The sequence below is a fragment of the Girardinichthys multiradiatus genome, chromosome 12 (assembly GCF_021462225.1).
Source record: "Girardinichthys multiradiatus isolate DD_20200921_A chromosome 12, DD_fGirMul_XY1, whole genome shotgun sequence".
Lineage (NCBI taxonomy): Eukaryota > Metazoa > Chordata > Actinopteri > Cyprinodontiformes > Goodeidae > Girardinichthys > Girardinichthys multiradiatus.
This window is the reverse complement of record NC_061805.1, coordinates 50,728,176-50,744,669: the sequence shown is the minus strand read 5'-3', so window position 1 is coordinate 50,744,669 and position 16,494 is coordinate 50,728,176. Positions and strand designations below refer to the sequence as shown.

At 41.8% G+C, this 16,494-nt stretch overlaps 1 protein-coding gene across 2 annotated transcripts; it reads left to right on the top strand.

The window, feature by feature from the left end:
• Positions 1-816: 816 nt before the first annotated feature.
• On the top strand, positions 817-16,179 carry LOC124877397 (protein-lysine 6-oxidase). 2 transcript variants are annotated; one of them, XM_047380537.1, is made up of 9 exons: positions 817-1,053; positions 5,888-5,972; positions 6,163-7,229; positions 9,174-9,282; positions 11,946-12,077; positions 12,873-13,029; positions 14,122-14,217; positions 14,399-14,514; positions 15,659-16,179. In XM_047380537.1, the coding sequence occupies exons 3-9, from the start codon at positions 6,692-6,694 to the stop codon at positions 15,663-15,665; spliced, it is 1,155 nt and encodes a 384-aa protein (XP_047236493.1). In that variant the 5' UTR covers positions 817-1,053; positions 5,888-5,972; positions 6,163-6,691; the 3' UTR covers positions 15,666-16,179. The 2 variants fall into 2 exon arrangements, with proteins under 2 accessions (XP_047236493.1, XP_047236494.1); XM_047380538.1 differs by lacking the exons at positions 817-1,053; positions 5,888-5,972; positions 6,163-7,229; positions 9,174-9,282 and adding an exon at positions 10,950-11,000.
• Positions 16,180-16,494: the final 315 nt, after the last annotated feature.

Sequence of the window (16,494 nt, the reverse complement as noted above, 5' to 3'; positions counted from 1 at the left end):
GTGCTGGATACCATGTATGTAGTTTTACAGTAACTTCAAGTAAAGCTACTGTACATTATCAGATTAACCACCTTGCTGGAGGTCAAACTCTCTTTGTGTGCTGTTTGACAGAAAAGTTGGGCATCAAAGCTGCTCATGACCAAACCTCCTTAGACTGATTTAAATCAATCTGCTAGAGGTGAGAACTCTTTATTCCTCCTCAGAAAGAATCCAGAGCTGAAGAAATGTCCTGCTGGCTGCTGCTTTCGTCATGTTGTCCACCCCAGCAGACCCGGTTTTTATCCTGTTTTAAAGGTTCTTCGGGATCAGACTCCTGCAGGATCGCTGAAAATGCCTTCCCAGTGGATGAGGCAGCTGATGGTTTGCAGATGCTCCCGCTGGAACTTCAGAGGGATCATTAGAAGATGAAGGAAGCAAGTTATTCCGGCGTATGTGTTCTGTAAATGAATCAACATGTCCGCTAGGGAGGGTAGAGAAGATCTGGACATTCCACAATCCAACGGCAGGGAAACCTTTTGACCTTTTATTGCCACATTTCAGTGCTTATCTGATTGTACTTTGTTACTGGATGATATTTAAGTTCATAAAGATAGAATGTCTTGTGTCACAGTAGGATGCTTTGACTTGTTTAGACTTTAAAGATCAGTTCGATGTCCACGGAGTCAGCCTCTACTACAGATTTTAGAGAAGATCACCCAGGAAGATGATCTAAGAGGGCTATTCTGTCCTGCTGTCAGCCACTGGGAGCTGCAGCTGGGTTCTTGTCTGCTGCCTCCTGATCACATCGAGGGTCTCTGTACAGTTAAGCTGGGTTTCCATTGTGGTTATTTTGCCACCTATTGTCTGTACCTCTAACCAGGAGGAGTCAGTGAAGCCTACCCTTGGGCATAATGGACCAATACCGCTGACTCTGGTGGTGACCAAACCTTAGTCTGAGTCCATCTATCAAGCAAAGACGCCTCGATGCATCCCTCATTGCCTCATCTCTAACCATGCTGACTTGGAGCCAGCTCTGCGGACCTGAGTCTGTTTGCATCTGGAGGTTTGGTGCAGGTACATCCCATCAATATTTCATTTAACACACCTAGCCTGGGCCCAATTTGTTCAGCTCAGTAATGGAAACAGAATGAAGCTTTTTAACCATTTCATGCCATGAAGCGATGCATCACTTTTTAGTCTTTGTTTGTGGGGAAGATAACTTTCATAGGATCAAGAAGTTGTTCTTGACTCACCTAAACACACCCTCATCAAACTCAGCATAAAAGGATCTGCAGGATGGTTGCCTGATTGTCCACAAGTATAGTTCTTCTCAATCTGTGTTTCTGGGATCCTTGCTGAAGCCTTCCCAGACATTTACTTCTCCCACTAATATCCTGAAGCTCCGACCCACTGCTAAACCAAACCTAGGATACCTACCTGGAATACAGGTCCTTCTCAAAAAATTAGCATATTGTGATAAAGTTCATTATTTTCCATAATGTAATGATGAAAATTTAACATTCATATATTTTAGATTCATTGCAGACTAACTGAAATATTTCAGGTCTTTTATTGTCTTAATACGGATGATTTTGGCATACAGTTCATGAAAACCCAAAATTCCTATCTCACAAAATTAGCATATCATTAAAAGGGTCTCTAAACGAGCTATGAACCTAATCATCTGAATCAACGAGTTAACTCTAAACACCTGCAAAAGATTCCTGAGGCCTTTAAAACTCCCAGCCTGGTTCATCACTCAAAACCCCAATCATGGGTAAGACTGCCGACCTGACTGCTGTCCAGAAGGCCACTATTGACACCCTCAAGCAAGAGGGTAAGACACAGAAAGAAATTTCTGAACGAATAGGCTGTTCCCAGAGTGCTGTATCAAGGCACCTCAGTGGGAAGTCTGTGGGAAGGAAAAAGTGTGGCAGAAAACGCTGCACAACGAGAAGAGGTGACCGGACCCTGAGGAAGATTGTGGAGAAGGGCCGATTCCAGACCTTGGGGGACCTGTGGAAGCAGTGGACTGAGTCTGGAGTAGAAACATCCAGAGCCACCGTGCACAGGCGTGTGCAGGAAATGGGCTACAGGTGCCGCATTCCCCAGGTCAAGCCACTTTTGAACCAGAAACAGCGGCAGAAGCGCCTGACCTGGGCTACAGGTGGTCCAAAGTACTTTTTTCGGATGAAAGCAAATTCTGCATGTCATTTGGAAATCAAGGTGCCAGAGTCTGGAGGAAGACTGGGGAGAAGGAAATGCCAAAATGCCAGAAGTCCAGTATCAAGTACCCACAGTCAGTGATGGTCTGGGGTGCCGTGTCAGCTGCTGGTGTTGGTCCACTGTGTTTTATCAAGGGCAGGGTCAATGCAGCTAGCTATCAGGAGATTTTGGAGCACTTCATGCTTCCATCTGCTGAAAAGCTTTATGGAGATGAAGATTTCATTTTTCAGCACGACCTGGCACCTGCTCACAGTGCCAAAACCACTGGTAAATGGTTTACTGACCATGGTATCACTGTGCTCAATTGGCCTGCCAACTCTCCTGACCTGAACCCCATAGAGAATCTGTGGGATATTGTGAAGAGAACGTTGAGAGACTCAAGACCCAACACTCTGGATGAGCTAAAGGCCGCTATCGAAGCATCCTGGGCCTCCATAAGACCTCAGCAGTGCCACAGGCTGATTGCCTCCATGCCACGCCGCATTGAAGCAGTCATTTCTGCCAAAGGATTCCCGACCAAGTATTGAGTGCATAACTGTACATGATTATTTGAAGGTTGACGTTTTTTGTATTAAAAACACTTTTCTTTTATTGGTTGGATGAAATATGCTAATTTTGTGAGATAGGAATTTTGGGTTTTCATGAGCTGTATGCCAAAATCATCCATATTAAGACAATAAAAGACCTGAAATATTTCAGTTAGTGTGCAATGAATCTAAAATATATGAATGTTAAATTTTCATCATGTTTCATCAGGTTGGAGGGGAGTTCCTGCCTCAAGTGGAGGAGTTTAAGTATCTCGGGGTCTTGTTCACGAGTGAGGGAAGAATGGAGCGGGAGATCGACAGACGGATCGGTGCGGCTGCCACAGTAATGGGGGCATTGTGCCGGTCCATTGTGGTGAAGAGAGAGCTGAGCCGAAAAGCAAAGCTCTCAATTTACTGGTCAGTCTACGTTCCTACCCTCACCTATGGCCATGACCTTTGGGTCATGACCGAAAGAACGAGATCACGGATACAAGCGGCTGAAATGAGCTTCCTCCGTAGGGTGGCCGGGCACTCCCTTAGAGATAGGGTGAGGAGCTCGGAGTAGAGCCGCTGCTCCTCCACATCGAGAGGAGCCAGTTGAGGTGGCTCGGGCATCTATACCGGATGCCTCCTGGACGCCTTCCTCGGGAGGTGTTCCAGGCACGTCCCACCGGGAGGAGGCCCAGGGGACGGCCCAGGACACGCTGGAGGGACTATGTCTCTCGGCTGGCCTGGGAACGCCTTGGGCTCCACCCGGAGGAGCTGGAAGAGGTGTCTGGAGAGAGGGATGTCTGGGCGTCTCTGCTGAGTCTGCTGCCCCCGCGACCCGGTCCTGGATAAGCAGAAGACGACGAACGAACGAACATTATGGAAAATAATTAACTTTATCACAATATGCTAATATTTTGAGAAGGACCTGTATCTACCGATCCTCTTCTCTGCTCAGTCTCTGAAATACTCACCTGATTTCTAGTTTTCAGTAGCTGGTGGAAAGTTCAATGTTAAAGAAAAATTTTGGATTTTTTTCACAGGTGGATAAAAATATGTTTCTGAATGAAAGCAAAGCAACTCTTGTTTAAAGATCCACCATCAAAGCCTCATGAATTCAGAATCTGAACATTCATTCTGGTACTATAGTTGTAAAAGTTCAGTCCAATTTTCTTTGTGCCAACCACTGAACAGGACATTATCTACTTTACTCTTCAGCACACGTTGCAAAGAAAGCACATTATTCCAGCCTCACTCTGTAACTGATCTCACACAACAAAATAAAGAACATAAATAAAAACTGTAACATGATGCGGTTGAAAGGAAAAGTGTTGCTTCTCTCTGGGTGGCAGATTGTGTGTTTTACAACGTCTTGTGAAGAGGAAACCTCTCAGTTGGAAAGGGCCTCAATTTCAACTCTTTTAAGCATCCTGAGGTCCCAGCTGGAGAGAAGGGGTAATTTTTTCCAGTAAAAACCAACAAAAGCAACTTGTATAAGTTGAAAAAATCAGGTGCACAACAACAGCAGCACATGTTTTGTTTCGCAGATACATACAGTTACAGAAACATATTCATAACCTTTGAACTTCCTGTTTTGTCACCTTACACCACAAACTTCAAAATATTTTACTGGGATTTTTGTGACAGACCAACCCAACGTAGAGCAGAGCTGAGAAGTGGAAGGTAAATGTTAGATGGTTTTCAGTTTGCTTCATAAATAAAAATCTGAGAAGTGAGGCGTGTATTTATATGCAGCTCTCTTGATTCTGACGCCTCCAAATTAAATCAGAGTCAAACTGTGCGTCATTTAATTGAGTATAAACCCATCTGTTCTGTTTCTGGCCTGAGAGATGGAGGAGATGGACCAAGGAACATAGCAGACAGATGAGGGAGAAAGTTCTGGAGAAGTTTAAAGCAGGATTAGGTTCTGGAACAACATCCCGACCTTTGAACATCTCACACAGCTCTGATCAATCCATCATCTGAAGATGATGGATTGATCAGGTGGGAGAATCTCTCCACAGGGATATTAGCCATCCACTTCACAAAGTTGGCCTTCAGTGGTAAAAATACAACTGTTGTAAAAGAACCACACAGAGCTTGGTTCTGGTTCTGCTGGAGGTTTCTTCATGTTAAAGGGGGTTTTCCTTTCCACTGCTGCTCCATGCATGCTCAGGGATTGCTGCAAAGCCAGCAACAACCAAGGCTACTGTCTACTGTCGCTCCTGCTGAATTGGAATAGATGTATTTGACTTAGAATCTGCCTGGATGGTTCCATTGAACTGACTCTGTAAAGTGCTTTGAGATGACATGTGTTGTGAATTTGCATTTATAAATAAATTAAATTGAATTAAAATGTTTTCATGTTGAAGCCAAGTGTTGGTTTAGGCATCTTTCCTTGAAAATAGATCAATAAACTTTTTTGCCTCAGTATGAAAATATTGCATCATAAGGCAGATCTGCTAAGGCATTTTGTTTAAAGTAGTAGAGGTTCTGTTAAGAGTAGAAACAGAGAAGCTGGACAGAGTTGATGGGAAGAGAGATGGAGCTAAATAAAGGACAATCTGGAAGAAACCCTTTTAGAGGCTACAGAGACTAGACACTGGGGTGGAGGTTCACCTTTCAGCAGGACAAACACACAGCCAATGGAAAGGTTTCGATCAAAGCATGTTCATGTTTATTTAAACACAGCCACGCTCCATCTCAAACTGACGGAGCTTCAGCTATTTAGCAAAGATCAATGGCATAAATATCAGCCTCTCAATTTGCAAAGCTAGTGGAGACATACCTCCAAAGAACTGCAGTCCTAAGGGTTTTTTTTTTTTTACAAATAATTTACACCAGCAGGAGTGAAATCAAATGCATGCAACAATTTCTATACTTTTACATAACTTTAAAAAACCTTTTCCTTCCAGTCCATCATTATGCATCAGCACAAATCTCTGTGAAACACACACATTTGTGGTCGTTGCATGACTTAAAAAGAAAAACGTTTGAGAGGTGTGAATACTTTTGCAAAGCATTGTAATTTATGTTTAACCTAAAATAATAGCACTGCATCGGTGTGCTGCTTGTGCTCTGAAAGTGACAAGGCTTTTCAGTTTGAACTGACTGTGAGTCAGAGTGTTGAGACCTCAGAGTAATTTTAGTCTCTGCTCTGACCACAGAGATGCTGTAATTAAAGACAGGACGGGCAGAACATCACACCTCATGCTGAAAAGAGAGGAGAACAGCCCAAAACCCAGATTTCAGGTAAATCACCTTAAAATGTTTTTACTGAAAAAGCTCAAAATGTTGTTTTATTAAATAATGTGTTTTGTACTAAGCTTCATGATCACTGTTATCATGGATTTCTGAAATGTGAAAGATGGCATAAAGTGATTGGTTCTATCAAAATAAAATGATTGAGTTCAGACTTTCTTCTTTCTGTCTCTTTTTGCAGCTTCAACCTGAGCTGCAGCTGCTGCCCTTTGGTTTGGCGGCAGCAGAACTGCAATAGTGTGATGCCTGCAGCACCAAACACCAGCATCATTATCAGAAACCTCCCAGGACAATGTGTCAGGCCACAGATCCAGGTTTCACTTTGTTTACAACTAAACACTTTGACTTTTTCAAACTTTTTCATGTTAATTTTGCAGGATTATTTATCCTGATGAGTCTTTTCGAAGCCGAATTAGTTTTAATGTCTCGTTTTTGTTTGTTTGGTCATTTAAACTTGCTTTAGAAAGAAAAATGAGCTCCAGGAAACTAAACACTATGGATCTGCTAGTTAACCATCAATATGACCGCTAATATGATGTGTTGCATCAAGAGTTAAAGCCCTAAGGTAACTGAGAACTTGAGGTGGAAAAAAGATGCCTCTCTCACTCCTCCCTCCATCAGAGGTTGGAGCAGCTGAGCTCCAAAGTTTTGCACCAACTTATCAGATCAGCAGCTGGAAGGAAAGCAGTGGCTCCTAATTTATTTTAACAATGAAGCTCTCTTTTGCACGACTGGCGCTCTCTTTTGCGCATGTTTGTTTCCTCTGCTGTTTTCTGGATGCAGTTTGCGCTCAGGAGGCTGCTGAGTCTGATGCGCCCCGGAGGAGATTGACATGGCAACACAACGGCCAGGTCTTCAGCATCCTGAGCCGCGGCGCTATGTACAGACCCAGCGTGAGGACGCAGACCGGCTCCCCCCGCCGCAGTAACCCGGTACTGGTCCTGAGCAGTTCTAATGACACGGCCGCAGACACTGCATCCCGGCGGGCCCCGCGGGTCCCCGCAGCCAGCAGCTCTGCGCAGCTCCGCGCCATGGCGCGGCAGCAGGCGCGCCCTGCGCAGCCTCAGGCCGCAGGAGAAGCTGATTCTGCCCCGGTCACCAGAGAGGACATGATGGTCGGAGATGACCCCTACAACCCCTACAAGCGACACGGCTACGACCCTTACTACAACTACTTTGACACGTACTACAGACCCAGACCCCGGGCTCAGGCCCGGCCGGGATACGGAACACAGTACCACCAGAACGGTGAGAAAAACTCGACACTAAACTTTTCAGTTTGAATGTTGGCATTTTGAGCGTTTTTATGGGGAAAAAAAAGCATCACACATGGTCACAGAAATTAATGTAAAACATAATTGGTTTTGTTCGATAATAAGTTACGTTTCAGTTGTTTCCTGGCTTATATGTCTATCCTTCATGAATCAGTTAAAGGTTCCTGTTGATGAAAGCGTGAACTCCAGGTTTTATTGGCTCATTATTCCTGCAGCTCAGTCTCCCAATCAGTTCTAACCCTAAAGAAACCCAGATGTTTCTCTTCATACTGTACATGGCTGCTGAAAACCTCCTGATCCAGAAAGCATTGATCTCAGGCCTGCTCACAGCTCGAACTGGTCAAACCAGAACCTTTACAACAGTCCAGAAAATAAGAAAATCAAGAAGAGCGCAACAGAAATCATTCGGAATAAAAACAGGGATTCTTGAGTCAGCGGTTCTGATAGAGGGTCTGATGGAGAGAACTTCAGATCCAAATGTCCATCCTGCCCTTCATTAATAAGCAATACAATACAAAACATGTGCATTTGGACCAAAGATGAACTAGTTCTGTATGTGAAAAGTCACTAAAACCCATCTTAGTTCGTGTAAGCAGGAACGGACCAAAGCAAAAATTCACCAGAACAACTCAGACAATCCAGAATGACCGGTTAAACATCTTTTGGGCTGTGGGATGATCCAGAAGAACCCAGAGCAAATCCACGTGGCTGCTGAGAATAAGACAAATCCCACATTTCGGACTGGAACCAGGACCTTGTTGTTTTAAACAAAACTGTTCTGGTCAGAAATACATTAAACTAAATGACATCAAATAATAATTCTGCATTTAATGATAATTTAAACTAAGGTATAACTTTTTGCTTTATAGAAAAAAAGACTTTTAAATTCAAATCTTGTTAACATGTCTGATGTGTTTCACTGATGTTAACCGTAAATGGACTGATGTTCAGGTTCCTCTTACAAACAAGGAGAGATGCTGCTTAAATCTCATTTTTCAATCTCAGGTCCTAATTAGAATCAGGTGGGTGGGGGTTTAAATAGTTTTATTATACTATTAATATTAAAAAGCTTATTTCCATCTATGTTTATAGACACAAGCTGTTTTTTATGCTGAGAAACTTATTACAGATACCAGCCAGCAGCTTTGCCTTTAAGGAACATCAACTATTTAATTCTCATAATGAAAAACATCTAATGAAATTACCCCCAGCGCCCTCTGTTGGTGATGCAACTGTAGTTACAGTCTTTTCAACCTCAAGAAAAAGACTAAAGAACCAGAACTTACTGCAGAGAAGGTGAAACAGAACAAAAATAGAAACATCATTTTGTTTGTTTCAAACCTGCAAGATTTAAGATTTAAATTAAGAGGAAAACGTTTATTTAAACTGCATTAAAATAAAGTCAAATAAGTGGCAGGTTGCAGCCTTTTCTGGTTAAATGATGCAGTGATTTCACCTAATGAAGCACAGATCAGTTTGTACACTTAATAAAAGATGTTTTCTATCATCAGAGGAGGCTTTAAAGTTACTCCCAATGGTAATAAACAAAACTCACATGTAAATGTTTAAATTAATATTTATTCACTGATAAGTTTGAGATCTCATCACTCCATGGCCATAATGCTCCACATGTAATGGACTGACGAGAGCATACCCCACCCCAGAACCTGTCTCTGCATGTTAGGAAGCAGGGAGCGGGTCTCTGACCTGAAGAGGCTGATCAGAACCAGCAGCAGCAGCACATGATGCAAAATGCAGCAGGATGCTTGGGAGCTTAAATAGACCGGCCAAATTGTTAGGGTGTGTCTGATTTATTCTCCAGAGTTTTTACAGACCATCAAGTTGCACACCTGGTCATGTTTGATGTTGTTCGAAAATAACCTTAAAGAAAGTTTTTCTTCATGTGAACCTGTTGCAGGTCTTCCGGATCTGGTTCCTGATCCATATTACATCCAGATTGCCTCGTACGTCCAGAGGTCACCCATGTACAACCTGCGCTGTGCTGCTGAGGAGAACTGCCTCGCCTCGTAAGATAAAACATTCCTGCCTGAACATTTGAGTTCTGCTGGTCCTTTGAGAGACGATCCAAAACAAGGAGACGCCTCCTGCTGCTTTAAAAACGTTTCATACAGTAGGATGTTCTCCAAGAGGAGAACATCTTACAGGGTGGTCATCTCATTTTTGGTTGCACAGTTCTCCAACATTTCCTATTATGGACAGATCAGGACTGTAGGCAGGGCCAGTCCAGCATCTGGTACCATGTTCTTCCTCAGCTATGCCTCTGGAACATGTGCAGAATAGGGTTTTCCTTTATCATGCTCCTGGAAAAGTGTTGAAGGCAGACGTTTGTTGTAAATATGAATCTGAGAATATCATTTAATATTAATATTTTACCAAATAATATTCCGGTCTGTTAAGGATTGTCCTGTGAATACCAGCCCAGTAAGGCGATGGTATTAGGACAGAATAAAAAGGTGTGAGACGAGCTCTGACATTATTGAACAGCATAAACTCTGCACATATATGGAATAAATTTACACAATTTCTTAAAATACAAGAATTTATTAACAAAAATAAGTCAACTCAAAGTCAAACATATTTCAATCAACAAACTCTTTACTTTGCTAAAACAATCCAACTAAACTACCAAGCAGAATTAAAGAATAATGAAGACTAATGGACTATGTACAATATAAACAAGTTGATTAAAGATGATTAGAAATTATGACCAAAAGAGTGATGCAACATTACCATGAAATGTTTATGTTTGAGAACCAAGGATTATCTTGAAGAATCTGGAAATGAAGTTAAGTTAGTCTTGGAACCAACTTAGGAAATAATCAGCAAACGTTTAGACAACCATTCACAATGCAAGATCAGATTAAATATTATTTTAATAAAATAATGTTTTAAATAATGATCTGCTGAATAAAACCAACCTTCTGGATGACTAATTCTCAACGGTGTCTAATTAGCTGCCTTCATTTATTAAAATAATATTTAAAGAAATATTATTGAGTATTTTGGAAAAGAGCCAAATCTTTCTGGAGAAATGGGGCTTAATGGTGTTTACTTAGTTATCAACTTTAGTAAATGATGTTCAGGGACTATTATTCACTAGCTTGAAAACTAACAACCTTTCTGTTGACTAGCCTTAATGCTAGCACACGTGTTCCTACCGGCTGGCCGTTGGGCTAACAAAGAAGCTAGCTAAAGTGCTAAGCTAGAGATAGCTTAGCGCCAGAATCAACACATACCTTTAAAATACCAGGTTAATAAAAGGGTTAAAATGCATAAGCGCTGACGGCGCGTTATGAGCAATGTTCTGGTTAAAACCACCCTTTAAATAAAGTTTATCTTAGCTTTAAAACATACAAAGAACCCGAACCGGCCTCGGTGCTACAGGTAGCATGCTAGCACCAAGATAGCCGAGTTCCACAAAACAAACTTTATAACATGAAAACGTTTAGATCATTTCATCCTAAACCAATCTGTTAATCTGCCCAAAACCTAACCTCTGAACCTGTTGAGGGAATGTCGTCCCAAGGCGAAGTTTGAAGAAGATATCCGTCGTGAACAAAGAGTTAGCTTCCCGCTAACTTCCTCAGTTTCTCCCGATCAGAAGGTGACCAGCTGTTCGTTACCGTAAACACGGTTGAGGCCGTCGTCTTTCCTCCAGACTCGGCTTGTCGAAACAGCTTCTCTCGGAACACCGTTTGCTTCTGTGGGGCCTCGAAGAGAAAATGTAAGCAACTCTTACACCTTAATTTCTCCGTTCATGAATGAAAATACCGGATACACAGACAGTATTTCATTCTACTTAACTTTTGCAAATGATCGGTCCTTGGATCCAGTTGAATTTATGTCCTTTTGCCAGCAAAAGACATTCAGCGCGCTGTGTTCCCTCCTGACCCGATGGTCATCGGTGTGGAAGAGAAAGACTTGTGGAAAGGTGGGGCTTTTATTTTGGTATTGGCGCCACAGGAAGTCCGCAGTTACCCCATTTCCTGGCTGTGCTGGAAGAAGGTTAATGCACTTTATTTTGAAAGGTTCCAGGAAAGTATGTACCGGAGTTTTAGTGTTGAACACCCATGGCTGTGTGGTCCCAACAAGTTGTTGCTCTAAAATATCTGTTGGAATTTTCTGCATTCATGCTGCCGTCAGAGAAGGGAAAGTGACCTTTGCCAAGGTCACTGATACAACCCCATACCATGATACCACCCCTTGGCATTACAGAGCCCGACTGCAGGGTCTGGATTCCTCTTTGCTCCATTTCTTCTAACAAAGATCAGGATACTGATCCATCAGACCACGATCTTTGTTTCCACTGAGTGGTCCGTTCCTCCAGGCCCTGAGATGGGGACTTTGCCTCTGAACAACGTTGAAATCAAGATTTTTTCTGTAAAGGTTTGAAGAGGCATCTAAGAAGCTGCTGATGATTAAAAGTTCCTCCTCAGTCAACTTCTTTGGATTTGATGAAAGCAAAAGGAAATCAAGAAGGAGTCTGATTTATGTTTCTACCAAAGAAAAGTGAATAAGACAGAAGAAAACTGATCATTATAACATCTTAATTTGTGTCAGAAACCTAATTTTTCCATTGGTTTATCCTTTATGCTTTTCACTTTTGAGTTTCTGGATTTGTTCTTTCAAACTAAGGAGTTTCCTCCCTTTGTCTCCCCTCCTGCTTCAGCTCTGCTCGCTACGCTCAGGATTATGAAACCAGAGTTTTGTTGAGGTTCACTCAGAGGGTGAAGAATCAGGGAACAGCCGACTTCCTGCCAAGTAGACCCCGATATGCCTGGGAGTGGCACAGCTGTCACAAGTAAGTAGCTCATCCTAACTATCTGCATTAAATCAGATTTTCTGATTTAGAACAAACTATAACAAACTATATGTGCTGAAATTCTTCTATTAATGTTAATATAATGTTAATATATTGCTAAGTTCCACATTATAACTGAAAAAAATCTGTTTGTATTTCAGTGCAGAAACATAAAAAGAAAAAGAAACAGAAAAATGAATTATTTTGGTGTCTTTACCACGTTGCTAATATCACCTTCCTTTATAACGTTGCTTTAGTCACTAGATTGTAAAATAAATATTCTGAAGTTGCTCCTGTGCTCTAAATGTAATTGTTTTATTAACAATTACAATTAGGCAGAACTAAGACCGAGAGTTGAAAATATTCCTGCAGAATGAAAGTGTAAAGAAAAGGTAGAACGAAGGACTAAAAAAAATACTTATTTAGGGCCGATTTGTTGACATTCGTCTTTTATTAATGAAACTGGAGCTAATCTTTCAGTGTTGGATATGTTAGAATATGTGTTATAATTAATTAACATTGCACGTACAGCTGAGATTTGTGGGAGAGATTTGAAATAATCTTAAGAATCAAATTAAAACACTGTCTTCAAACGACAAGAAATAACAAACCGTCTGAACTCTGCACCCTGAGGTACTCCAGAAGTGATTGCAGCAGATAAAAATGACATTTTATCTGTTTTCACTAACTTGTTTGTCAGTAAAGTATGACTTTTAACTGGAATATCTTGCATCTTTCTGGAGTATTTTAGTACATTTCTGTTTGGAGATTGACTTCTGTTGTGTGTTTGCTCAGTCACTTTCACAGCATGGACGAGTTCAGCCTGTATGAGTTGCTGGACGCTCAGACTCAGAGCCACGTAGCAGAGGGTCACAAGGCCAGCTTCTGTTTGGAAGACACTTCCTGCGACCCTGGATACTACCGCCGCTACGCCTGCACATCACACACTCAAGTATACACACACACGCACATTCACATACCTGCTACACACATCTAAACAATGACTGATATCATGCACCTATCCATTTCTTGATTGTTTGTTACATTTCAGTCAGCTACTGTTTATACAGAGCTCTTCACACTGCTTGGCTTCTCCAGTCTGAGTTTTTTAAAAGCCTTGAACTCTCCCATTAACAAATGTAAAGAACTATAGCCTTTAATTAGATTATGTGTTTATTCAAGGGGGAAATCCAATGCTAAGAAATAATTTTTTTAACAAATCGCAAGTACAGCAGCTATTGGTAACTCTTAGCTGAAGGATCTCAGTAATTTATGCTGATCCGAATAATTCATGATTTTCTGGTCCCTGGGAATAAAGATGAGGTGACACTCTTCAAAATGGGAAACAAAATAAAACATACCATTAAATTTATTAATTTTCGAAACCAAATCTTAGTTTCCTCTCCTTTTGACTCAGAGGAAGAGGATTTACAAAAAGGTGAGAAATGGAGAAAAAAAACCAAAATGATCAGTAATCAGTAGCACTAAATGACACGTGCAAGGACAATGAGACAGTGGTGAGGTGTGTGGTGGGAGTGACAGGTGGTGTCCAAGGTGGAGGTGGAATTAGATCAAGGACTGTTGTGTTTGCTGGTTAACAGGTTGACATATGAGGTCAAACACCTTTACAGGCAAGAGCCTGTAGAGGTGAAGAAATGAAACATAGTTGAAGCGAGACAGAATCCACGTGTGTGAATGAGAGGCAAACAGCTGGATCCTTGAAACTACAAGGAGTAGAGCTTCTGAAGGTGGATGGGTTTAGGTACCCGGGGTCAACTGTCCTGAGTAATGGGGCAGAGCGCCAGACAGGTAAAGGTTCATGGATGTGATGAAGGAGGACAGCTGAGGGTTTGTGTGACAGATGAGGTTCAGGGCAGATACACCGCTGTAGCGCCCTCTAGAGGGAGCAGAATGAAAGAAGGAGTACATTTCCCGAAACAGGAAACATCACTTCAAACTTTAAATAAAAATTTGATTCAAACCTCCAGTTTTTTAAAACCACCAATAAAATATAAAGAGTTTCTTTGCTGTCGTTTGTGTTCAGGGTTTGAGTCCCGGATGTTACGACACCTACAACGCTGACATCGACTGTCAGTGGATCGACATCACCGACGTCTCGCCTGGAAAATACATCCTCAAGGTCCGAATGAAAAAAACTCACCTGCTCTATATCTCTGCTTAGGTGTTATATTAGTGATTAGTGGTCCTTCCTGTGAAAACTCTCATGTCCAAACCACAAGATGAAGCATTTCAGTCGTCACCTGTTTGCTCTTCCAGCATCACCATCACTCTGTTTATTCCCTGTGTCGTTCTCCTGGCAGGTGACAGTTAATCCCAGGCAGCAGGTTCCAGAGTCCAACTTCAACAACAACGTTGCTCAATGTGATGTGCAGTACACAGGCAACGCCGCTCACATCTCTGGATGCACCCTGACAGGGTAAAAGCCTTCTGCTGTTCTCTCTAACTGCTCTCAGACCGATGTGGAACCAGCAGGTTTAGCATTTATCTGGCATCCAACTGAGACCGACCACAAAGGTTTCAGTCATCGAGTCATTGTCCTGCTGGAAGGTGAACCTCCACCTCCTCCCCACTCCCAAGTCTTCTGTAGCCTCCAACAGGACTGCTCTGTACTTTGCTCCATCCATCTTCCCAACTCTAATAGTTTCCCTGTTCCTGCTGAAGAAAAGACTCCCCATAGAACCATGGTGCCACCACCATGTTTCACCATATGCGTCAGGACAATGTGCGGTGTTATTTTCCAGCCAAAAGTTGAATTTGGTCTCATTTTGCAGAGAACCTCTTCCACATACCAGCTATGTCCCCTACAGCAGGGTTTCTGAACCCATGTCCCCAGGGCCAACTGTTCTACATGTTTTAGGCATTTTCCTGCTGACTCAAACCTGGCTCACATGAATGTGTGGTTAACAGGTTCTGCAGGACATGCAGGAGGTAATGCAATCATTTGAATCAGGTGTGCTGGAGCAGAGGAACATCTAAAACAGGAAGGACTGTGGGCCCCAAGGACCAAGGTTAAGAAACACTGCGCTACATGACTCATGGACTTGAACTCATAAACTTTAAATAGGACTTTGTTTTAACAGCATCAGGCAACAGTTTGGATTTATTTTCAGGAAACTTGTCTAAACAAACAGCTTCTAGATGAAAAATGTAACTTGTGTTTAAAGTAAAAGCCTATTTTGGTCCAACTAACTTTGCTTGAAGCTTTGTTCCTCAGAGACAGAACTTCATGCTGCGGTGATGGAGACGTGTTTCTCTGCATACATAGAAGATCTTCTGCTGGGATGTAGAGCAGGGTCACATGTTGAGAACATGGCTTCACAACATCAGCAAACTACTGATCACCTTTAACTGGCTGATTTAAAGGGTAGCTACAGGAGTGAAGGGAAGCCAGGTGTCAATAAGCAGCAGAAATAAGACGCTGTCAGTTTTCTGTTTAATATTCATACATTTGACATGTTTTCTTCCTTCATATGATACAAACTTCCCAGTGAGTGATTTATGAGCATCCCTTCAGAATATTATAACCAAACATTTCTGTTTGTTTTCATTTATTTTTTCAGGTACTGAGACGAGTCCTTAAAATGAGCCTGAAGACGAAGTCAGAGGTCGAACTTGTTTATATGTGACCCAAATAATTCAGTTCTAACCAAAACCACCTGAAGCAGGAAGGTGACACGACAGAAAACCAGTTTATGCTGGACACTGTTCTGGTTCTTCACATGAGTACTGTATTACCTCACAGCTGCAGTTACTGCTTTCCTGCTTCTTCTTCCTTTACAGATTTTTTATCCCTGGCATTTACTGATTGAAATTCATTTTTTAGCTCAACTGTAGAAGATAAACATTTTAATTAGGAATAATGCAAAGCTTTAAAACTATATTCTAATTGTGATCTCTGTTAGAATCCCAGGGAAATATGAGCATTATGTCACAGTTCAGAGATATTTTCTGCAAATGTTTCTTCTTCTGGTTATTTCTGTAAAACATAAAAACAAAACAAAAACCTTCCTTTATATCACAAGGTCAGTTGCTCCTTTCTGCATGATTTCTCTTACTTTTTGATTAAACTTGTAAAGATACAGCCTGTGATGTGAGCTTTATTGTTTAATTTAATCTTTTAATTTTTTTAGTACCAATTTCTGGCTATTTTTACAGGAAATGGACTCAAGCTTTATTCATTCCTTTTCGCTGCCGAAGAATTGATCTCTTTTGGTGCAAAAAAACAAGGTTTTCCCTCTGTGACTTTTTATTTCTATTAAAATAACAGCTGAAGTCAGATAGCAGTGGATATGTGTGTGTGTGTGTGTGTGTGTTTTCTGCTGTGGAGTGAGGAGTGGAGTGTGTGTTTGCCTGTAACCACACAAACCAGCAGAGCTGTATACAGACGAGCTCACAG